Source organism: Pteronotus mesoamericanus, unplaced genomic scaffold, assembly GCF_021234165.1.
Source record: "Pteronotus mesoamericanus isolate MK-2021 breed Mesoamerican mustached bat unplaced genomic scaffold, CSHL_Meso_final contig_52, whole genome shotgun sequence".
Classification (NCBI taxonomy): Eukaryota; Metazoa; Chordata; class Mammalia; order Chiroptera; family Mormoopidae; genus Pteronotus; species Pteronotus mesoamericanus.
Genome location: NW_026555189.1, coordinates 45,601 through 70,467, shown reverse-complemented (window position 1 = coordinate 70,467; position 24,867 = coordinate 45,601). Strand labels below are relative to the sequence as shown.

Here is a 24,867-nt window from a genome sequence, read left to right as displayed (position 1 = left end):
TCAGGGCACGTGCAGGGGGCAACTGATCAAAGTTTTTCTCTCTCTCCCCCTTCCTCTCTCTGCAATCAATGGATATAGCCTCAGGTGAGGATTAAAATATGTATATATATGTACACACACAAAATCTAGCCTGGAAAAAAAAGTTTGTGAACACAATGTACTTAGTGCCATAGCAATGAGAGTTATCACAGGGTGAATAAGAATATCAAAAAAGAAGGAAATTAACTCTGCCTGGGGATGGTGATCAGGGCAGGCTTCACAGAGGAGGTGATGTTTGATATGGGACTTGAAAGCTGACTTGGAGTTCATCAGCTAACAGGGTAAGTACCAAGGGGCTCACATTACAACTTGAGTGAGACGCTGAAAGACCTTCACAGACAAAAGCAACAGCTTCTGTGGGCAAGTTCAAAGCGCCTGCCTCCACCAGCCCTTCTATTTTTTGACTTGGCCACAGGCTGGGGGTGGGGGGAAGGAGTGTCAGCATATAATTAGCTTATCATTACTGTGTATACATAGGAGTTTAAAGGCTCAGAATGACCTCCCTGAGGGCTCCTCCAGCTTGCTCACCCCGACTCCAGGAGGGCAGGAATCTTGTCCCTACTATATCTCAAGAGCCCCCCCGTGGTGCCTGACAAACTGGTCATGCTCAATAAACATTTCTTGAGAAAATGAAGAGCCTTTGGTCTATCTTCTGTATCCACTTTTCAGTCCCCAATTTTCAGCTGCATTCAGTTCAGTGGGACACGCCATTTTATAAGAATAAAACCAGCTCTGGCAGCGTGGTTCAGCTGGTTGGAGTATTGTCCCATACACCAAAAGGTTGTGGGTTCATTCCCCGGTAGAGGCACATCCAGAAGGGAACCGATTAATGTTTCTCTCTCACATCAATGTTTTTTTCTCTCTCTTTCTCTCCCTCCCCCTCTCCTCTCTCTAAAATCAATAAACATATCCTTGCATTAGAATTAAAATATATATATATAAAACCAACCTCCTTCCTGGATTTTAAAAGTATGGCACCCACCTGCAGAGAACAGGTGTGAACAGACCTACACAGATGAGCAGATGTGGTCAGACAGGTAACAAATAACCGGTCTGGACAAATTTGTCCATTAAAAAAAAGCATGTGGAAAGGTCAGACCAACAACATGGTATTCATAGAATTGCAAAGTCTGCATTTGGGGCGGGGTGGCTCTTTACCTTTCACGCTCGCATCACCAAGTGTGATACCCAGAGGAGCAAAGCACACTCTAAACCTTAGCAGCCTGAGGGAACCACGGGACCAGGTTCTTGTCCAGCTGCTTCTTTCCTCTCAGATCCCCAGGTCTCTGGGCTGGAGGAGGGCTTCTCCGTCTCTATTTCAGAGCCCCTGAGTGGTGGGGAGGGACACAGACAGCTTTCCATCTCCCTGGCTATTAACCACATTTCCCAGCCCTTGAGTTTGCCCACGCATTTACAGCTAACTCATCTTACTCTATTGATTCACTTATTTATTAACCCACATTAATATCCAACACTGAATCTCTGCTTTTCTTCTTTTTATTATTTATTGATTTGAGAGAGGGAGAAACACTGATTTCTTGTTCCACTTATTCATGCCTTCATTAATTCTTGTATGTGCCCTAACTGGGGACCGAACCCACCACCTTGGTGTATTGGGACAATGCTCTAACAACTCAGCTACTTGGCCAGGGCCCTCCACTTTTCTTTAAGTACTCATTTCTGATGCAGGGGATGAAGGCAATGAAAGCTCGTCTCATTACCAGCTCTGTGCCCGGCTGGACTGGCAAGATGAAAGCACAGCCAAGGGTACTGTGCCGTGTCTGGATGTCAGTCCTCATCAGAAACAGTAGATAGTGTAAGGCCCTCAGAACTAGACACATAGTAAAAAAACGCTAGGCAGTGATGATGGCAAGGACAACGGTAACTATTATGGGCAAATGGAGACAGCAGGTAAAGTGAGACATGCAATCAAGTCCACGCAGAGCATGCAGCGTAAGAAGGCAGGACGGTTGGAGAGTAGGCAGGTCTGAAGTGGTGGAGAAAGAACTAAAAATGATGACCTAGGAAAAAACTGCAAAAAGGACAAACGTGAAATTCGAGAAGGTCATAGAATCTAAGTAGTGGGAATGATACGCATGCCGCTCAATAAAATCCAGAGCGCTCGCCATGGCCTGTGAGGCCGCCCGCCCGTGCTCTGGGTCCTGCCCCCCGCCCGCCCCGCCCCCCGCCCCCAACCCCACTTCCCGGCACACCTGGTATCACAGGCCTTCTCGACTTCTGCCCTCCGGCTCGCCCCTTCTCTTTTTCACATTTTAAAAATTGAGATTTTATTTACATACTATAAAATTCACTCCTCTTGCAAATTATACCCTTTAAGTGCATGACTGATTGGTTTTCAGTACACTCACAAGGCTGTGCAACGCTCGTCGCTGCCTAGTCCCAGAACACCTCATTACCCCCAAATGCGACCTCGCGCCCATTAGGTGCCACTCCTCGTCTCCTGTCCCCACCTCTGGCAACTGCTAATCTGCTTTGTATCTCCATGGATTTGCTTGTTCTGGAAACTTCAAGTAAATGGAATCATACATCGTGTGACCTTTCTCGTCTGGCTCCTTTCACTAAGCATGATGGCTTGGAGGTCCACCCATGTTGTAGTATGAATCAATACCGCACTCCTTTTTATGGATGAATAATATTCCACTGTGAGGAGAGACCACGTTTTGTTTATTCATTCATCAGTTGATAGACATTTGGGTGGTTTCTATTTTGGGGCTATCGTGAATAATGCTGCTGTGAGCGTTCATGTGCAAGTTTTTGTGTGGGCGCGTGTTTTCGTTTCTCTTGGGTATGTATACTAAGGAATAGAATTACCTTTTCAGAAACTGACTTGCCACAGCGGCTGTACCGTTTTCCATCCCCACCAGAGGTTCCTGTTCTCTGCATCCTCACCAGCGCCTGTTATTACAGTCTCCTAGTATGTTTGACATGATGTCTCATTGGGAATCGATTGTCATCTCCCTATTACTCATGATGCTGAGTGTGTTTTCATGTGTTTATTGGCAATTTATATATCTTCTTTGGGGAAAAATCCACTCAAATCCCTTGCCCATTTCTTAAATTGGGTTGCTGTCTTATTATTGTGGGGCTGGAAGACCTCTTTATATATTCTGGACACTAGACCTTTGTCATATATATGACTTGAGGGTTTTGCTAGGCCCACTCCTCACCCAGATACCTGTGTGTTTGGGTCCTTCTCATTCAGGTCTCTCCTTGGTGTCACCTCCTATTTCTCCCCAGACCAGTCTTGCTAACAGTGGCTTCCCTGCAGTCTGTCTGTAGCTCATTGCTTCATTTTATTTTCTTTATAATCCTCATCTCCTGAAATGATCTTACTTGCTAGCTTGTCTATCATCTATCCCTGCACTTCCAAAAGAATATAAACTTAGATCCCTCACTCCCCAGGACCCAGAGTCCCTGGCACATAGTAGGTCCTCATTGTAAATTTGTTGGATGAATGAGTAATTACAAATCGCCAAAGAAAAGAGTAAGTTACTTTCCTGGAATAAGACACATGGCAGAAGGTTTTGTCAAATCAGGAACAGAGCAAGTGGCATCCAGTTCAGGGCCACAAGAGCACAGAGAGAGAACACAGGCCCTCCTCTGTCAGGCAGGGGCCAGGGGACGGGGCACCGCGGCTCACACAGGGGCTGACTCTTCTCCCTCCTCCCCAGAAGCCCCAGCGTGACCCAGAGGGGCCCCCTGGCCTGCCCTCGGCAGCAGCTTCCTTCATCTGCAAACCATGAACAATATCCTCCATTCTATAGCCAGTGTAGAGTTATAGCCAAAAAGAGAAGAAAACTACTTCCGGGTCAGATTAGCTGACTCCAAGGGACTTCTTTTAGAAGAAAGTAGTGAAGTCAGACTTTTACACTGGGAAGGATAAAGGCATTTGAATTACAGCGTTGCTCCCCAGAGACCATCCCAGGGTTTCCACTTCAACAAAGGCAGAAAAATTACCTCTGAGCTATGTATTCCCACTAATGTGACACCAGCCAGAGGCACAGGCCTAGGGCTGTCCCTAAGCGGTCAAGAAAAGAGCTTGTAGGAAGTTGTTAGGAGAGTAGATTTTAACAATTTTTATCTCAAGAAGAAAGTTTTTCTTTTCTTTTTATTGTATCTATAGCACATGATGAACGTTAGCTGAGCCTATTGTGGTAGTCATTTCACAATACTACATGAAAATTAAACCATCATGCTATGCCATAAACTTATACAATGATGTATGTCAATTATTTCTCAATAAAACTGGAAAAAGAGAAAAAAAGAGCTTGCCTTGGTTTTCCCTCCTTGTTTCAAAACAATTTCAGCTGCAAGGGTCAGAAAGCAGCAGGGTATCAGGACTGGTGGTCAGGAATGTAGGCACTAGGCGAGGAACACAGCTCGGACCCTGTGCCACACTGGGCCAGTGCCTTCACGTCTCTGAGCCTCAATTTTCCCATCTATGAAATGGGAATAATAACAAGACCTACTACACCAGGTCACAGTGCAGATTAAATGAAATCACGAGTAGATAGATGACTGTAGCTGGCAAACCATTGGCCCCAAACAGATCTACATCCTAATCTCCAGAACCCGTGACCATGTGACCTGGCATGGCAAAAGGGACTTTGGAGATGTAATTAAGTTAATGATCTCAACATGGAGAGATGACCCTGGATGACCTAAGCAGACCCACAAGCATCCTTAAAGGGAGAAAAAGGAGGGTAGGAGAATCAGAACCACAGAGATGGTGTGATGAGAAGGACTCAACCTGCCGTGCTGACCTGGACGACGGAGCCATAAGCCAAGGGTTGCGGGTGGCCTCTAGCAGCTGAAAGAGGCAAGGAAACGGATTCTCCCCACAAGCCTCTGGAAGGAACCCTACTGACACCTTGATTTTAGCCCTGCAAAACTGATGTTGGATTTCTGATCTCCCAAACTCTAAGATGATAAAATTATGTTGTTTTAAGCCACTAAGTTTGTGAAAATTTGTTACAGCAGCCATGGGAAACTCATACAATGACCTCAGCACAGTGCCTGACACATTAAAGGTTCAGTGCTCACCATTATTTTTTAAAGTATTATTAGCTATTACTGGCAAAGAAGATTACATAAATGCATAGAAGATAAAATAAGTGCACAAGAAAAAAAATGAGAGAGATGGCCATAAACTAAGTCCAGAACTAAAACAGGATTTACAGCAGGTTAATTTCAAAATGCACTGACGAAATAAAATACAAAATGCTGAAGTAATGGTGCCTTCCGACACCAGCCTCTGGGGTCCTGTCCCTGCTGTGGCCATTGAGATCAATCTGAAAAGCCAAATCCACACAATTAAATTGGTAAGGAAGGCAACCATGCACTGGCTCTGAGTAGGAGACCCGGGCCAGAGGCCAGTGGGGACAGGGACATCAGCCAGGGAGCCTAGGTGCCTGCATCAGTGGACTGGCATTCACTCCATTCATCAACTCAACAAACCTCTGGGGAGAATGCCAGGTGCTGCTCTAGGTACTGACAGTGCAGCAGAGAACCAAACATACCAGGATCCTGCCATCACCCTCACCCCAGGAGCTCACTCCAGCAGGAAGACAGATGACGAACAGATACGTGAATGCTCACGTGTATATAGCCCGAGAAATTGGAAAGTGCTACAGCCCATGACTTGGGCCCACACAAAGGAGCAACACACCCACTGGGCAAAAAGAGACTGGGATTGGCTAACAATGAGAGGTGGGGATTCTCCGCTAAGGATACCGACACCAGAATGACAACGTCCTTCCTTCCAGGACCTCGCCATGGAATTGAAGAAACAGATAAGCATACAACCACTGTGCGATGTGGTGGCATCACAAAGCCAAGGAAGGCATCTGAGCAGAAGGGACATTTACACAGGACTTTGACGGATATATAGAAGTTCTCCAGGAAGGCAAAATGGATGACGACAGTGCAGGAAGACCATCCACAAGTTATAAAAAAGGGGGAGGGACCCTGGCCAGATGGCTCAGTTGGCTGGAGCACTGTCCCATACACCAAAAGGTGGAAGGTTCAATTCCTGGTCAGGGTATATACCTAGATCACAGGTTGGACACCCGGTGGAGGCATGTACAGGAGACAACCAATCAATATTTCTCTCTCACATCGATGTTTCTCTCTCTCTCCCCGACTTCCTCTCTCTCTCAAATCAACAGACATATCCTTGGGTGAGGATAAAAAAAGGCAGGGGTGGGGGACAGGGAGCAGCACAGGACAGGGGTAAAGCTGGGTATCTCAGACAGATCTGGGGGCAGAGTCCAGTTTTCCACTTACTGTGCCATCTCAAGGAAGTGACTTTTGACTCTCCAGGGAAATCATCAGCTTCCTCATCAGTAAAATAGGGATAACTCTTACTTACGGGTATCATTACACTATTCCATCCATCTCCTTCATGGATGAGAAAAATATTAGAGGTAATACATGCATTGCATCCCCATAATGCCTTGCATTTGGTCATCCATGACGTCAGAATCTTAGGTGCTGCGGATGTGCTTTCGTAGGGGGCAGAGTGTGCCTGATGATCATCTTTTGGGAAAATTTCCCCAGGTGTACTGGAACTGATCTCCAAAGGAGGACATAGCCAAGAGACCAAAGAAAGAGGCTGACAACTCCAGAATTAATGAAAGAGAACTTACAGACAACTTGGGCAGCAAGATGGTGGATCTCCGCCACCCAAAAGAGGACAGGGACTTGATATACAGAGCCTCCAGGAACACAGATGGCTTGTAGCCAATAGGCACATTCTTGTTAATAACTGTATATTCTGCCCTGGCTGGTATGGCTCAGTAGATTGAGGGCCGGCCTGCAAACAAAAGGGTCGCTGGTTTAATTCCCAGTCTAGGGCCCATGCCTGGCTTGTGGGCCAGGGCCCCAGCGGGGAGTGAACGAGAGGCACCAAACGCTGATGTTTCTCTCCCTCCCTTTCTCCCTCCTTTGCCTGTTCTAAAAATAAATAAGTAAAATCTTTTTTAAAAAGTGGAAAGTATCACCAAAAAAAACCCTTGAATATTCCCAAGCCCACCCCTCCTGAGATGACCTGCAAGTCAATGAAAAAAAACTTACTTCTTAAAATGGCATTGGTCACCCAGAGCACTAGAAACCATTTTTACCCAATAGCATCCTGCCATAAGGGGCTTCCATGTCATCTCAAAGCATTTGGGCCTTATGGACAAAAGCTACAAAAGGTTCTTAAGGGGAGAGAAGTTGATGCAACCTGAAGTATAGTTTAGAAAGTCACCGGAGGCCTCGACTGCATGTTCACTGGAGTCAGGGAAAGTGCCCAACTCAGCGTTCAGCAAAGGGTTCGGCACACAGTAGGCACTCAACAAATGTCCTGGAGAAGGAAACACCATGAACCAGGGTGGAGCCCTAGGAAACACCTACACTTATGGAGCAGGAAGGGAAAAGGAGAACCAGCAAAAGGAAGTGAGAGAGAGATGAGGGAGGTAGAGGGAAGACAAAGGGAGCTCTGCAGGGCAGAAGTGGGGGGAGGAAATTATAGTTTCAGTCAGTACAGGTCACTGACAAATGCCTGAGAGGGGTAAAGTAGAATAAAGACAAAGAGACGGCCATTACATTTAGCAACAAGAAGATAACCAGAGACCTATTCATGGGGTTCCAGGCTCTGGGTGTGGGGTTACATCAAAATACAATGTCCGTCACAAATAGCACCCCTTTCTTATGACAAAATCTTCTATTACAGAATCATAAGCACGTAATTCTGTAACATAACACTCAAGTACACCATATGACATTTCAGGTCAAATGTTCAAATTAAAACTATAAATTATTACACCCATATTATTACCCTACCAACCACACTCAAGCAGGCCTTACTTCTGTCGGACCCTGTATAAGGAGGTAAAGAAAGGAGGGAGGTAAGCAGATGGACATAATATTTATGCAACCCACAAGCAATACTTTCAAAATGTTTGTGTCAACTCCTAGATTTTCAAGGATCAAAAACACAATTTAATTAAACTGACTGAACACTTTTTCTGAACAAGGGACACCCTACTTACCAGGATGATAGACATCTAGCAACCTTCCCATGGCATATGTGGACACAAACTCAAAAGCAAGCGCAAATATCACCCAGAGGCAACCCAAAAAAGAGCTGTCACAAGCCCCTGCACCTTATGACACAAGCCATGCAATGTGGCTCAGAACCTCTCAGGAAGAGGTGAGTGGAAAAGAAGGCAGTGGAAGACAGAAAACTATGAAGGCAATGGCTCAATAGTCCTCCAGGGTTCTACTTAAAAGTCATAATCCCACATTGTCCCCATAACAAAGCCAGTCCTCAATGTTTTTAAATGCATGACTGACAGACTACCTCACACTTTACAATGTCCAAAGCACTGCCACAAGATTTAAAGCTTTCTTTTGACTTCATATTCCCTTAGACTCATAAGATGATGTCTCCCCTTCCCCTCTCACTCAAATTTCGGAAATCCATATGTGTATGTGAAGCCAGGGGGAAAAAAATCCAAGTGCAGAACAGCATGACACACAGGCTGCCAACTGTACGTGTGTTGTACAGCTGTACAGGCAGAGCCATAGAGAGCAAGTGTATCTGCCTCAGAGCATGGAATCCCATCCCCTTCTTTCAGTAACAGCAAAGATTCTCAACTTGACCAAATGCTCATCAGGCTCTTCCAAGCGTTTTCAACAGGTTCCAACTTGCGGACTTGTGTATTTGTGTTCATCTCTGCATTATCTGATTTTAGCAAAAATCCTCCTAAACTCAGTTTAGCCAGAATCCTCCATATTCCATATCTGATCAATCACCCCTGATATCTGAGCATATTCCTCATTCTCCACCATCCCCTGGATTTCTGATCACCCTGGCCTGCCTTCAGCAAGAATCTTGTTAGGTTGGTTCGTTTAGCCAGAATACCTCTTACCCTTGATGCTTCCTCTTGGTAATTTTCCATTTAGTGACCTCCCCCCTCCCTGGTCCTTGAGTATAAATTCCCACCTTTCCTTGATTTATTCAGACTTGAGCCCAATTTTTCTCCCCACAGCAAAACCTCATTGCAGTGGCCCCTACACCTATCACAACAGTCCCCTGAATCAAGGCCACCTTACCATTCCTTAACAAGTGTCAGAATAAGTAATATTTTCTTTAACAGTAAACACACCCCCATCCTTAGGAACCATTCCACTGCCGCTCTCAGTACCTGGTAAGGCTGACCCCATCCTAAAAGGGAATCGCCCGGGGCCCAAGTTAATGGATTTTGTCACTCTCCCTGATGTAGAATAGACCAGAGAAGGGGGCTGTGTAAGAGAAGAGAGTGCACAGTCAAGGAGGGACTCTCTTGATCCCTCTCTTAAACATCTGTCAAGTGGCCGAGCAACCTCTCCTGACATAACTTCCGTGAGGGGGGCCTCACTACCTGCAGGGACAGCCCCTTCTAACTTGAGGACAGTTCTCCCTCATGTGAACCCAAAATCTATCCCTGAAATATCTACTATTTGGTTCTCTTCTCCCACACTGGGTTGAGGAAGTCCATGTCTTTCAAATGACAGTCCTTCAAACATCTGAAGGCAACCCTGTGTCCCCCCTGAGGTATCACTCCTGCAGGTTAAATACGCCCAATTTCCTCAGTCAATTCTCACGTGAAAGGCTTTGAATTCCTTGCTCAACCTGGATTCTCCTCTCTTAGCCTGTTACCAGCTGCCTACCCTGGGGACTATGGCCAGGACTCGTCTAGATGGAAATGATAAAGAACTCAGTCAAGCTGGCTTAAGGAAAAAAATTCAGTCGGCTCAAAAATTTTCAAACAGCTGGATCCAAGAGTTTAAGCCACGTCATCTGGTGTCCATTCCCCATCTTTGGCTCTGTTCCTGACTTCTCAGATAGGTTCTCTCTCCAAATGGTAGATGGGTCCTATAAGTACCAAGCCTTCATTATGCTTAGAGGTCTTAATCCCAGAGAAAGATAGATTTTTTTTTCTAAACAGTTCTATCCAAAGGTGAATCTGATTGACTTGACTCGAGTCACATGGGCCCAACCCTGAACCAATCAGTTAACAGAGGGGATAACTTACTCTGATTGGCCAGGTCTGGGTCATGTGCCCTCCCAGGCGGGAGGGGCAGAGTCAGACCCACTGGAAATACATTGGCTGAGCAGGATTATTGTGAAATAGGAGGGAGAAGTTTCCCCCAAAAGATGGGATGCTGAACAGATGAAAACATCAAACTCCACTCCTCTCTGAGAGTGACGTTTTGAGCTGAACACTCCAGGTTTACCAGAGCATCATGGGAATATCATCTGCACCCAGACCACCATCTAGCCAACATCATAGGGCATCTACCCCAAATAAAGCTTCATGCTGACACTGCCCTCCATGAATGCACCTTTTCTGGTAACCACCCCACACATCAAGTTTATTTCAACTTACTCATTGAAGCGCAGCACCTTCTTGGAAGGTGTTAACAATAGCCACATTTAATGAGCACTGACCCTATACCAGGAACTGTCCTACAAGCTTTATATGTAGCATGTCAATTTATTCTCAAAATAGCCCCAGGCATTATTTGCAGTCATTATCCCCATCTTCCAGACATGGAAACAGAGGATCTGGGAGATTTGCCTAAGGTCACACAGCACAGCAAGGGTACAAGTCAAGGCAAGACACCCTGGCTCCACCACTGACGCTCACAGCCAATCAGTTCTAAAATTTGCATCAAGAGAAAACTGGATTCATTCCCAGATGCCTGGATTCTTTCCAAAATAAAACTGCTTACAACAGAGTAACTTGGGGCCCATCAATAAAGGAACAGTTAAACAATGTTACATTTATATGAGAGAACAGCCCCTTTAAAGGCTGGGTGATGATAATAAAGCATCAGCTCCATGAGGGCAGGGGCGTTCTCTGCTTCTGTACTTATTTCCAGTGCCTATAAACAGTACCCTGCAGAGGAGCCCACCAGCCCTGTCCACTGGAGGGAAGGAGATAAGAAGTAGGGGAGAGAAGGGAAGAAGAGAATGGATTAAGGAATGAGCAAACAAGCGAACAAGTTTCACATGGTAAAACTATGAATATATCTGAACTATATCTGAGTTTTTGTACTCTTTTTGGTCTTGGTGTCTGAATATTCTACAAGGAGCAGGTATTACATGTAAGGTGAAAAAACAGAACACAATTTCATAGATAGCCCAAGCCACTGTCTCATCACACATGCGTGATCTGAAAGCCCTTTCTGCATCAATCAGAGAGATCATGTGTCCAGTCAGTCTGGTAAATGGCTCCTTTCCTGAGACCTTTGTCAGCTGAGCCCTGGCTCCTCCTGCCCCCCAGTAGCTCTGTCAGAGGAACTAGAGACCCTCCAGCAGCTTTACCCATTTCCTCCCCATCAGCTCTTCACCCTCCCACCTTTTTGGTGCTCTCACACCACATACACTACTTCAACATTGATTAAATTCCACCAGTAAGATAATAACCATAGTAATTAATATTTATGGAGCACTAACTATGTCCTGGGTACCACAGAATTGCTTCCTTACTCCTCCTAATGACCACATCATAGCAGAAAGGATGTCCAGGAGGGTAACTCGCCTGCTCCAGGTCACATGACTTGCAAGTATTAGAAGCCAGACCGTCCAATGCAGCCCAAACCTTTAATCACTATGCTAACCACCTTTCACCGTGCACTAAGCACCTACTGCATGTGGACTGGGGTCAAATGTTCAATGCGTGCCCAAATGGGGCCTGATGCCTGCTGTATGCCAGCCTAGGGTTGAGTGCCTACTGTGTGCTGAGCTGGGGCACGCAGAACAGAAAGCACAGTGTCATCGTAAGTGCTATATGAGTAAAATCAGTGACACAGAGTGACAGTAACGATAGTCAATGTACATCAGGGGCCTGTGCTCTCATTTTAGATGTAATATTTCTAACCCTCCCTGTCACCTTTGGAGATAGGGACTGTCAGGATCCCAGTTTTACAGACCAGAAAACTGAGGTGCAGAAGAAGGGATGTCCTTGCCCAAGGCCACACAGCAACTGAGAGGCAGAGCTGGGATGTGAATCTAGAGTTTTTCTGATTCGGAAGTGTCCTGGCTGTTGAAATAAAACAGGGCTCACACTGGGCTGGGTGGGTGGCTGAATCCTATTCAGATGGGCTGAGCTAGAGAAGAGGAATTGCACCTGGAGGGAATCTCCAAAGTCGAAGTCCTGAAGGCTAGAGTATCAGTGCCCGGCTGCAGGTGCACACAGAGGGTGTGGGGAGCTATTGGGCAGGAGATATGGGTGAAGAGAAACTGACTGGAATGCCAATCAGACGGCCTATGCTTTACATCAATGGGCAGAGGGGAGTCACAGAAGCGTCATGAGTAAAGGAGTGACGTGACTAGAGATGTGTATTAGGAAGAGTTAATCCAGCAATGGGGAGAGCTGGGGGAGTAGAATGAATATAAGACAAGAAAGAACAAGGGCTGAGACTTTTGCAATAAAATGGTGGGGTGAAGGGCAATGGACTTGCTTTGTGTTTGCACCTCTTCTAGACGCAGTACGCACCCACTACCCTCCCCTCTCTTCCCTTAGGAAGCCACCCTCCCCCACTCTGTCTCCTGGTTTTGGGGTTGGGTGGGGCTGCCCCTGGAGACGGTGGGCACTGATGCAGGCCTAGCCAGCCAGAGTCGCAGGGGTTGGTTGAGGATGCGCACATGCACCCAGGCAGGCCAAGGAGAGTTTGTCTGGAGACTTCTGAAATCATTGGTGGAGGGGCTCTCTCTCCCCATCGGGATGGCCTGGAAGCAGGGGCGCCCAGTGGCCATCTGTGTCACCACCGCTCAGGGAGAACCCACCCTCCTGACTGCAAGAAGGGCATTAGAGGAGGAAGGCAGAGCTGGGAGAAGCATGTGAGGGGCCTTGAGTTTGGGCAGCCTCACCTGCAGCTAGCACTTCCCCTGGGCTTTCCAACCGCAGAAGCTACAGACTGGTTTTTTTTTTTCTTTAGGTAATCTGCATAGGGCTTCTCTCTCAGCCCCTGAAAAATCTCTGACCACCACAGGGACTGAGGCATGGGGCAGAAGCAAGAGCGGAGGTGGCGATGGAGCAATTAGCGCAGCGCAGGCCAGGTGTGTCCACAGGCCAGAAGGGCCAGTGCAGGGCCAAAGAGGCAGAAAGAAACAGGAGAGCAGGGCCCAGCGACTTCTTAGATCAGCAGTCTTCCAGGAAAAAAGCTGCAATGGACAAGGAGAGGCCAGGCTGGGGGCTGAGGAGCGATGAGAGTGGGAGACTGGGCAGGCACATTCCATTCTGGAAACTGCTGGGTGGGAAAGGACAGAAGGAAGACAGCAGCCAGAGAGGAAGGAGAAGGAGAAGGAGGGTGTGTCAGAGAGATAATGACCCAGGAGGGACCGTGGGGAGAATGGGGGAGAGAGCCCAGGAAGAAACCTCCCACTCCTACCCCTACAGTCCCAGAGCAATGGACACGGAGTCCAGGTATGCTTATGCTTTCCAGACTTCCGCGTCCTTTGTGCACCTTGTGAGATGTTTGGAAACAGGAAGTCTAACTGGGGCCACAAAGAGCCCTCCCTGCATCACTCAAGAGGGTAAACATGTCTTTTGTAACTGCAAATGATCACACAAGCCCCAATCAGAACCTGCTGTACCACTTAGGAAGCCTCATGGCTTAGAGATGAGAATCTAAACCACTTCCTTAGATTGAAGAGGCCAAGAGCATAGGCCTTGGAGCCAGTTTGGCTGTGTGATCTCAGGCAAGTCACTTAACCTCTCTGGGCCGTGGTTCATACACCTGTAAAAGGGCAACAAATCTCAGTGACAAAGACACGGCATGCCAAGTGCAGCGACTGATATATAAAGTTCCTAGTTGATGTTCCGATTCCTTTGTCACTGGGTTATAAGGACACAGAAGTGGGAAGGAACAAGCTTCTCGAAGAGGAACAAGAGCAGACACAGCACCCATAACTCGCCTATACATTTGTCCAACAGATGGGTGAGGAAGGAAGGCAGCTTTCCAGCCAAAGCAGACGGAGCCTTCAGATCCCATGGTCCATTCATAAGATCAACAAGCAGCAGGGAAAGCATTTTTAGTTCCCCCGCCAGACACTCCCCACTCCCATCCCTGTGCTTGGGGGAAGGGCCAGAATAGAAAACCACAAAGCCCAAGGGAGGAAGGAAGTGTTCTCTGACCCAAGCAAGCCTTTCCAGCTTTGCAGGCCCACCGGCCAGGAGCATCTGTTAGGAATCTATTAACCGGATGATCTATCTTCCCCAGGTCACCTTCTCCTACTTGGTGGAGGGAACAATAGCTTCAGGGGTGGAACCCAGTCTGATCGGGGGTGGGGAGATGGATGGCCAGCAGGAGGAAAGAAATTGCTAGTTTACTGTCCTCAAGTTCAGGGTGGAAGGAGACAAAGCTTCAGAGGCAGCAAGGCAAAAAATACTGCTGAATCTCCAAGTTGTGCACAAAATATGGAGGAAGTCAAGAGTTTGCACTTATTTTACTTGTAAAAGCATTCACCACGGTGATGGAAGGATGGAAGCCCTGAGTCAGGGGCCTGGGTCCAAGTACTGACCCCACCAACTCTCCACAAGAGGCCCTGTGCGCCTTATGAAATGTGAGTTTTAAGGGCACTTTATGTGATGGGTATTTTAAACCAACTCTTTACAAAAGCAATGAGGGAGTGTCTAGAGGCAGCTCTCAGGTAGACATTTTAGTTGGAAAAGCATTTTTTTAAATACCTAGTACCACCCAGCCCATAGCATATACTTCATAAATATTATTTGAATTAGACTAAATGCAAAATACCGTTTGATTAAGGAAGCAGTTAAGGAAAGGAGCAGTCATGTGATGCTTGGCACAATTTTGTAATTTTATTTATTTCACAAAGAACCATGTAATTTGTATGGACACGGTCCTGAGCATTTAGCACACATTGACTGACTCGTAACAGCCCTCCAAGATTACAGGTGAGAAAACCAAGGCACTGAGAGGTGAAGTAACTTGCCCCAAGCCACAAAGCTAGAAAATGGCCACTTGGAGATTCAAACCCACCCACGAGGCTGGCTCAGAGTCCCCACCCAAACCTTCGGGCTACACTGTCTGTCTGAATACCTCTGTTTCCAAGCTAGAGATCAGAGGCCAGAGAGAGCCCCCTCTCCAAACTCAGCTTTCAAAGGTCCTATCACCAGTAATGCTGTGCCTTTGCCTCTGTTGAGGCGTGTATGGTTATACACACCATGAGTTTTTTCCTTTTAATGGTTCAACACACACCAGGAAAATGCACAAAGTTTAACAATCTTAAGTATTTTGCTTAATGATTTCTTACATATGTGCACACTTGTGTAACCCCATCCCAGATCGAAATGCAGGACCTTTCCACCCCCTACCCCAGCCTTCCATGTGCTCCTGCCGTGTCAGTGGCTGTCTACCCAAAATATGACCACTATTCTGACTTTTCACACCATAGGCTAGCATTGCCTTTTCTACAATTTCACACAAATGGGATCACATGGGGTGTATTCTTTCAAACCTGGCTCTATATTTTTCAAATAATGAAAAACTGACAATGATTATGGTTGAAAGGAGGATGCAGCTGATAATTTGTTTCTCTTGCAGTAAGCTCCAGGATTGTTTTTATTTTGGCTCACTGACAGACCAAAAGGGAGGAAGGTGGGAGGACTGAACACTGGCATTTGGAACCTTGTGAGTTGACTGTGGAAAAACCAGTGATCCGCGGGGGGCAAAGGAGCTGTCCCGCCTGGAAAGGGCAATGAGGAACAAGAAGCCAGGAAGTCACCTCTGGTTGCTCTGAATGTCCAGGAGGGAGAAGGCTTTATGTAGCTTTAAAATGCTCAAAACTGGTTCCTCCAGCGCTAGGGGCACCAAAGGTGGCCACAGACTCCTCCGCAAGAGGTAGACAATTTCCCAAAAGATCAGCAGTTCCCCCAAAAGGCACGTCTCCTACCTGTGCACTGTTGGATGAAGTCCTGATATTCCTCTCCCTGCTCGCCGGGGACGATGGTGGAGCCGTCATATTTAAAAGTCACCCTTTGGATTGGGAGAAGAAAAACACACACACACATCAGCGTTGGTAGCTGCATGGTGCCGAGCTTCCAGCAGGACAATCTAAAGATGCTCTGCCTGGGGAGAAGCCAGCTGGCTTTCCACGCTGTCCTGGGTTAAGGCTGCGGAAGACAGCACGGGATGACCCTTAATCCGTCCCGTCTGGAAGACGGCTCAGTGCACCAGCCCCTCTCGAGCTCGGGGAGCGGGGCCTGGAGAGCAATGGAAAGTTCCTCACCAGATGACGGCCGAGCTGTCGTCGCGCACCAGGTTGTACGCCTCCCGGCAAGCCTCTTTGTCGATCTTGGTGGCCATCGCCGCGGGGCCGCAGCGGGGACACTCTGCCCAGAGAAACTGTGAGCGCCCTGGGTCAGCCGCAGGGTTCGGAGAGCTGCGGGCTCGCGCGGAGAGCTGGCGAGAAACCGCGGCGGGCGACAGCGGCGGCTGTAGCGACACTGAGTGGCAAGCTCCAAGCTCCCAGCGCCCCGGAGGTTGCGAGTACGACCGAGCGCGCGCCTGGACCAAGGCCGCGCCGCACCGCCCCCCAGCTGCACCGCCCCGGCCCCCTCCGACCATTGGTCCGGAGGGGGCCGGCCGGGGCAGCTGTCAGCGGTGCGGCGCGGCCTTGGTCCAGGCGCGCGCTCGGTCGTACTCGCAACCTCCGGGGCGCTGGGAGCTTGGAGCTTGCCACTCAGTGTCGCTACAGCCGCCGCTGTCGCCCGCCGCGGTTTCTCGCCAGCTCTCCGCGCGAGCCCGCAGCTCTCCGAACCCTGCGGCTGACCCAGGGCGCTCACAGTTTCTCTGGGCAGAGTGTCCCCGCTGCGGCCCCGCGGCGATGGCCACCAAGATCGACAAAGAGGCTTGCCGGGAGGCGTACAACCTGGTGCGCGACGACAGCTCGGCCGTCATCTGGTGAGGAACTTTCCATTGCTCTCCAGGCCCCGCTCCCCGAGCTCGAGAGGGGCTGGTGCACTGAGCCGTCTTCCAGACGGGACGGATTAAGGGTCATCCCGTGCTGTCTTCCGCAGCCTTAACCCAGGACAGCGTGGAAAGCCAGCTGGCTTCTCCCCAGGCAGAGCATCTTTAGATTGTCCTGCTGGAAGCTCGGCACCATGCAGCTACCAACGCTGATGTGTGTGTGTGTTTTTTCTTCTCCCAATCCAAAGGGTGACTTTTAAATATGACGGCTCCACCATCGTCCCCGGCGAGCAGGGAGAGGAATATCAGGACTTCATCCAACAGTGCACAGGTAGGAGACGTACCTTTTGGGGGAACTGCTGATCTTTTGGGAAATTGTCTACCTCTTGCGGAGGAGTCTGTGGCCACCTTTGGTGCCCCTAGCGCTGGAGGAACCAGTTTTGAGCATTTTAAAGCTACATAAAGCCTTCTCCCTCTTGGACATTCAGAGCAACCAGAGGTGACTTCCTGGCTTCTTGTTCCTCATTGCCCTTTCCAGGCGGGACAGCTCCTTTGCCCCCCGCGGATCACTGGTTTTTCCACAGTCAACTCACAAGGTTCCAAATGCCAGTGTTCAGTCCTCCCACCTTCCTCCCTTTTGGTCTGTCAGTGAGCCAAAATAAAAACAATCCTGGAGCTTACTGCAAGAGAAACAAATTATCAGCTGCATCCTCCTTTCAACCATAATCATTGTCAGTTTTTCATTATTTGAAAAATATAGAGCCAGGTTTGAAAGAATACACCCCATGTGATCCCATTTGTGTGAAATTGTAGAAAAGGCAATGCTAGCCTGTGGTGTGAAAAGTCAGAATAGTGGTCATATTTTGGGTAGACAGCCACTGACACGGCAGGAGCACATGGAAGGCTGGGGTAGGGGGTGGAAAGGTCCTGCATTTCGATCTGGGATGGGGTTACACAAGTGTGCACATATGTAAGAAATCATTAAGCAAAATACTTAAGATTGTTAAACTTTGTGCATTTTCCTGGTGTGTGTTGAACCATTAAAAGGAAAAAAACTCATGGTGTGTATAACCATACACGCCTCAACAGAGGCAAAGGCACAGCATTACTGGTGATAGGACCTTTGAAAGCTGAGTTTGGAGAGGGGGCTCTCTCTGGCCTCTGATCTCTAGCTTGGAAACAGAGGTATTCAGACAGACAGTGTAGCCCGAAGGTTTGGGTGGGGACTCTGAGCCAGCCTCGTGGGTGGGTTTGAATCTCCAAGTGGCCATTTTCTAGCTTTGTGGCTTGGGGCAAGTTACTTCACCTCTCAGTGCCTTGGTTTTCTCACCTGTAATCTTGGAGGGCTGTTACGAGTCAGTCAATGTGTGCTAAATGCTCAGGACCGTGTCCATACAAATTACATGGTTCTTTGTGAAATAAATAAAATTACAAAATTGTGCCAAGCATCACATGACTGCTCCTTTCCTTAACTGCTTCCTTAATCAAACGGTATTTTGCATTTAGTCTAATTCAAATAATATTTATGAAGTATATGCTATGGGCTGGGTGGTACTAGGTATTTAAAAAAATGCTTTTCCAACTAAAATGTCTACCTGAGAGCTGCCTCTAGACACTCCCTCATTGCTTTTGTAAAGAGTTGGTTTAAAATACCCATCACATAAAGTGCCCTTAAAACTCACATTTCATAAGGCGCACAGGGCCTCTTGTGGAGAGTTGGTGGGGTCAGTACTTGGACCCAGGCCCCTGACTCAGGGCTTCCATCCTTCCATCACCGTGGTGAATGCTTTTGCAAGTAAAATAAGTGCAAACTCTTGACTTCCTCCATATTTTGTGCACAACTTGGAGATTCAGCAGTATTTTTTGCCTTGCTGCCTCTGAAGCTTTGTCTCCTTCCACCCTGAACTTGAGGACAGTAAACTAGCAATTTCTTTCCTCCTGCTGGCCATCCATCTCCCCACCCCCGATCAGACTGGGTTCCACCCCTGAAGCTATTGTTCCCTCCACCAAGTAGGAGAAGGTGACCTGGGGAAGATAGATCATCCGGTTAATAGATTCCTAACAGATGCTCCTGGCCGGTGGGCCTGCAAAGCTGGAAAGGCTTGCTTGGGTCAGAGAACACTTCCTTCCTCCCTTGGGCTTTGTGGTTTTCTATTCTGGCCCTTCCCCCAAGCACAGGGATGGGAGTGGGGAGTGTCTGGCGGGGGAACTAAAAATGCTTTCCCTGCTGCTTGTTGATCTTATGAATGGACCATGGGATCTGAAGGCTCTGTCTGCTTTGGCTGGAAAGCTGCCTTCCTTCCTCACCCATCTGTTGGACAAATGTATAGGCGAGTTATGGGTGCTGTGTCTGCTCTTGTTCCTCTTCGAGAAGCTTGTTCCTTCCCACTTCTGTGTCCTTATAACCCAGTGACAAAGGAATCGGAACATCAACTAGGAACTTTATATATCAGTCGCTGCACTTGGCATGCCGTGTCTTTGTCACTGAGATTTGTTGCCCTTTTACAGGTGTATGAACCACGGCCCAGAGAGGTTAAGTGACTTGCCTGAGATCACACAGCTAAACTGGCTCCAAGGCCTATGCTCTTGGCCTCTTCAATCTAAGGAAGTGGTTTAGATTCTCATCTCTAAGCCATGAGGCTTCCTAAGTGGTACAGCAGGTTCTGATTGGGGCTTGTGTGATCATTTGCAGTTACAAAAGACATGTTTACCCTCTTGAGTGATGCAGGGAGGGCTCTTTGTGGCCCCAGTTAGACTTCCTGTTTCCAAACATCTCACAAGGTGCACAAAGGACGCGGAAGTCTGGAAAGCATAAGCATACCTGGACTCCGTGTCCATTGCTCTGGGACTGTAGGGGTAGGAGTGGGAGGTTTCTTCCTGGGCTCTCTCCCCCATTCTCCCCACGGTCCCTCCTGGGTCATTATCTCTCTGACACACCCTCCTTCTCCTTCTCCTTCCTCTCTGGCTGCTGTCTTCCTTCTGTCCTTTCCCACCCAGCAGTTTCCAGAATGGAATGTGCCTGCCCAGTCTCCCACTCTCATCGCTCCTCAGCCCCCAGCCTGGCCTCTCCTTGTCCATTGCAGCTTTTTTCCTGGAAGACTGCTGATCTGAGAAGTCGCTGGGCCCTGCTCTCCTGTTTCTTTCTGCCTCTTTGGCCCTGCACTGGCCCTTCTGGCCTGTGGACACACCTGGCCCGCGCTGCGCTAATTGCTCCATCGCCACCTCTGCTCTTGCTTCTGCCCCATGCCTCAGTCCCTGCGGTGGTCAGAGATTTTTCAGGGGCTGAGAGAGAAGCCCTATGCAGATTACCTAAAGAAAAAAAAAAACCAGTCTGTAGCTTCTGCGGTTGGAAAGCCCAGGGGAAGTGCTAGCTGCAGGTGAGGCTGCCCAAACTCAAGGCCCCTCACATGCTTCTCCCAGCTCTGCCTTCCTCCTCTAATGCCCTTCTTGCAGTCAGGAGGGTGGGTTCTCCCTGAGCGGTGGTGACACAGATGGCCACCGGGCGCCCCTGCTTCCAGGCCATCCCGATGGGGAGAGAGAGCCCCTTCGCCAATGATTTCAGAAGTCTCCAGACAAACTCTCCTTGGCCTGCCTGGGTGCATGTGCGCATCCTCAACCAACCCCTGCGACTCTGGCTGGCTAGGCCTGCATCAGTGCCCACCGTCTCCAGGGGCAGCCCCACCCAACCCCAAAACCAGGAGACAGAGTGGGGGAGGGTGGCTTCCTAAGGGAAGAGAGGGGAGGGTAGTGGGTGCGTACTGCGTCTAGAAGAGGTGCAAACACAAAGCAAGTCCATTGCCCTTCACCCCACCATTTTATTGCAAAAGTCTCAGCCCTTGTTCTTTCTTGTCTTATATTCATTCTACTCCCCCAGCTCTCCCCATTGCTGGATTAACTCTTCCTAACACACATCTCTAGTCAAGTCACTCCTTTACTCATGACGCTTCTGTGACTCCCCTCTGCCCATTGATGTAAAGCATAGGCCGTCTGATTGGCATTCCAGTCAGTTTCTCTTCACCCATATCTCCTGCCCAATAGCTCCCCACACCCTCTGTGTGCACCTGCAGCCGGGTACTGATACTCTAGCCTTCAGGACTTCGACTTTGGAGATTCCCTCCAGGTGCAATTCCTCTTCTCTAGCTCAGCCCATCTGAATAGGATTCAGCCACCCACCCAGCCCAGTGTGAGCCCTGTTTTATTTCAACAGCCAGGACACTTCCGAATCAGAAAAACTCTAGATTCACATCCCAGCTCTGCCTCTCAGTTGCTGTGTGGCCTTGGGCAAGGACATCCCTTCTTCTGCATCTCAGTTTTCTGGTCTGTAAAACTGGGATCCTGACAGTCCCTATCTCCAAAGGTGACAGGGAGGGTTAGAAATATTACATCTAAAATGAGAGCACAGGCCCCTGATGTACATTGACTATCGTTACTGTCACTCTGTGTCACTGATTTTACTCATATAGCACTTACGACGACACTGTGCTTTCTGTTCTGCGTGCCCCAGCTCAGCACACAGTAGGCACTCAACCCTAGGCTGGCATACAGCAGGCATCAGGCCCCATTTGGGCACGCATTGAACATTTGACCCCAGTCCACATGCAGTAGGTGCTTAGTGCACGGTGAAAGGTGGTTAGCATAGTGATTAAAGGTTTGGGCTGCATTGGACGGTCTGGCTTCTAATACTTGCAAGTCATGTGACCTGGAGCAGGCGAGTTACCCTCCTGGACATCCCTTCTGCTATGATGTGGTCATTAGGAGGAGTAAGGAAGCAATTCTGTGGTACCCAGGACATAGTTAGTGCTCCATAAATATTAATTACTATGGTTATTATCTTACTGGTGGAATTTAATCAATGTTGAAGTAGTGTATGTGGTGTGAGAGCACCAAAAAGGTGGGAGGGTGAAGAGCTGATGGGGAGGAAATGGGTAAAGCTGCTGGAGGGTCTCTAGTTCCTCTGACAGAGCTACTGGGGGGCAGGAGGAGCCAGGCTCAGCTGACAAAGGTCTCAGGAAAGGAGCCATTTACCAGACTGACTGGACACATGATCTCTCTGATTGATGCAGAAAGGGCTTTCAGATCACGCATGTGTGATGAGACAGTGGCTTGGGCTATCTATGAAATCGTGTTCTGTTTTTTCACCTTACATGTAATACCTGCTCCTTGTAGAATATTCAGACACCAAGACCAAAAAGAGTACAAAAACTCAGATATAGTTCAGATATATTCATAGTTTTACCATGTGAAACTTGTTCGCTTGTTTGCTCATTCCTTAATCCATTCTCTTCTTCCCTTCTCTCCCCTACTTCTTATCTCCTTCCCTCCAGTGGACAGGGCTGGTGGGCTCCTCTGCAGGGTACTGTTTATAGGCACTGGAAATAAGTACAGAAGCAGAGAACGCCCCTGCCCTCATGGAGCTGATGCTTTATTATCATCACCCAGCCTTTAAAGGGGCTGTTCTCTCATATAAATGTAACATTGTTTAACTGTTCCTTTATTGATGGGCCCCAAGTTACTCTGTTGTAAGCAGTTTTATTTTGGAAAGAATCCAGGCATCTGGGAATGAATCCAGTTTTCTCTTGATGCAAATTTTAGAACTGATTGGCTGTGAGCGTCAGTGGTGGAGCCAGGGTGTCTTGCCTTGACTTGTACCCTTGCTGTGCTGTGTGACCTTAGGCAAATCTCCCAGATCCTCTGTTTCCATGTCTGGAAGATGGGGATAATGACTGCAAATAATGCCTGGGGCTATTTTGAGAATAAATTGACATGCTACATATAAAGCTTGTAGGACAGTTCCTGGTATAGGGTCAGTGCTCATTAAATGTGGCTATTGTTAACACCTTCCAAGAAGGTGCTGCGCTTCAATGAGTAAGTTGAAATAAACTTGATGTGTGGGGTGGTTACCAGAAAAGGTGCATTCATGGAGGGCAGTGTCAGCATGAAGCTTTATTTGGGGTAGATGCCCTATGATGTTGGCTAGATGGTGGTCTGGGTGCAGATGATATTCCCATGATGCTCTGGTAAACCTGGAGTGTTCAGCTCAAAACGTCACTCTCAGAGAGGAGTGGAGTTTGATGTTTTCATCTGTTCAGCATCCCATCTTTTGGGGGAAACTTCTCCCTCCTATTTCACAATAATCCTGCTCAGCCAATGTATTTCCAGTGGGTCTGACTCTGCCCCTCCCGCCTGGGAGGGCACATGACCCAGACCTGGCCAATCAGAGTAAGTTATCCCCTCTGTTAACTGATTGGTTCAGGGTTGGGCCCATGTGACTCGAGTCAAGTCAATCAGATTCACCTTTGGATAGAACTGTTTAGAAAAAAAAAATCTATCTTTCTCTGGGATTAAGACCTCTAAGCATAATGAAGGCTTGGTACTTATAGGACCCATCTACCATTTGGAGAGAGAACCTATCTGAGAAGTCAGGAACAGAGCCAAAGATGGGGAATGGACACCAGATGACGTGGCTTAAACTCTTGGATCCAGCTGTTTGAAAATTTTTGAGCCGACTGAATTTTTTTCCTTAAGCCAGCTTGACTGAGTTCTTTATCATTTCCATCTAGACGAGTCCTGGCCATAGTCCCCAGGGTAGGCAGCTGGTAACAGGCTAAGAGAGGAGAATCCAGGTTGAGCAAGGAATTCAAAGCCTTTCACGTGAGAATTGACTGAGGAAATTGGGTGTATTTAACCTGCAGGAGTGATACCTCAGGGGGACACAGGGTTGCCTTCAGATGTTTGAAGGACTGTCATTTGAAAGACATGGACTTCCTCAACCCAGTGTGGGAGAAGAGAACCAAATAGTAGATATTTCAGGGATAGATTTTGGGTTCACATGAGGGAGAACTGTCCTCAAGTTAGAAGGGGCTGTCCCTGCAGGTAGTGAGGCCCCCCCTCACGGAAGTTATGTCAGGAGAGGTTGCTCGGCCACTTGACAGATGTTTAAGAGAGGGATCAAGAGAGTCCCTCCTTGACTGTGCACTCTCTTCTCTTACACAGCCCCCTTCTCTGGTCTATTCTACATCAGGGAGAGTGACAAAATCCATTAACTTGGGCCCCGGGCGATTCCCTTTTAGGATGGGGTCAGCCTTACCAGGTACTGAGAGCGGCAGTGGAATGGTTCCTAAGGATGGGGGTGTGTTTACTGTTAAAGAAAATATTACTTATTCTGACACTTGTTAAGGAATGGTAAGGTGGCCTTGATTCAGGGGACTGTTGTGATAGGTGTAGGGGCCACTGCAATGAGGTTTTGCTGTGGGGAGAAAAATTGGGCTCAAGTCTGAATAAATCAAGGAAAGGTGGGAATTTATACTCAAGGACCAGGGACGGGGGAGGTCACTAAATGGAAAATTACCAAGAGGAAGCATCAAGGGTAAGGGGTATTCTGGCTAAATGAACCAACCTAACAAGATTCTTGCTGAAGGCAGGCCAGGGTGATCAGAAATCCAGGGGATGGTGGAGAATGAGGAATATGCTCAGATATCAGGGGTGATTGATCAGATATGGAATATGGAGGATTCTGGCTAAACTGAGTTTAGGAGGATTTTTGCTAAAATCAGATAATGCAGAGATGAACACAAATATACAAGTCCGCAAGTTGGAACCTGTTGAAAACGCTTGGAAGAGCCTGACGAGCATTTGGTCAAGTTGAGAATCTTTGCTGTTACTGAAAGAAGAGGATGGGATTCCATGCTCTGAGGCAGATACACTTGCTCTCTATGGCTCTGCCTGTACAGCTGTACAACACACGTACAGTTGGCAGCCTGTGTGTCATGCTGTTCTGCACTTGGATTTTTTTCCCCCTGGCTTCACATACACATATGGATTTCCGAAATTTGAGTGAGAGGG

At 48.0% G+C, this 24,867-nt stretch overlaps 2 protein-coding genes across 2 annotated transcripts in view; one reads left to right on the top strand and one right to left on the bottom strand.

Moving 5' to 3' along the window:
- LOC129075146 (coactosin-like protein) overlaps positions 1-16,624 on the bottom strand; it is a 41,119-nt gene extending 24,495 nt beyond the window's left edge. Inside the window, exons 1-2 of the mRNA XM_054579112.1 lie at positions 16,346-16,624; positions 16,010-16,092 (exon numbers count right to left, since the gene is read on the bottom strand). Coding sequence (XP_054435087.1) covers positions 16,010-16,092; positions 16,346-16,422 — 160 coding nt within the window. The 5' untranslated portion in view covers positions 16,423-16,624. The remainder of the gene's footprint in view (positions 1-16,009; positions 16,093-16,345) is intronic.
- A 116-nt stretch (positions 16,625-16,740) lies between these two features.
- Positions 16,741-24,867, top strand: part of LOC129075145 (coactosin-like protein) — a 41,161-nt gene continuing 33,034 nt past the window's right edge. The window contains exons 1-2 of the mRNA XM_054579111.1: positions 16,741-17,019; positions 17,274-17,356. Coding sequence (XP_054435086.1) covers positions 16,943-17,019; positions 17,274-17,356 — 160 coding nt within the window. The 5' untranslated portion in view covers positions 16,741-16,942. The remainder of the gene's footprint in view (positions 17,020-17,273; positions 17,357-24,867) is intronic.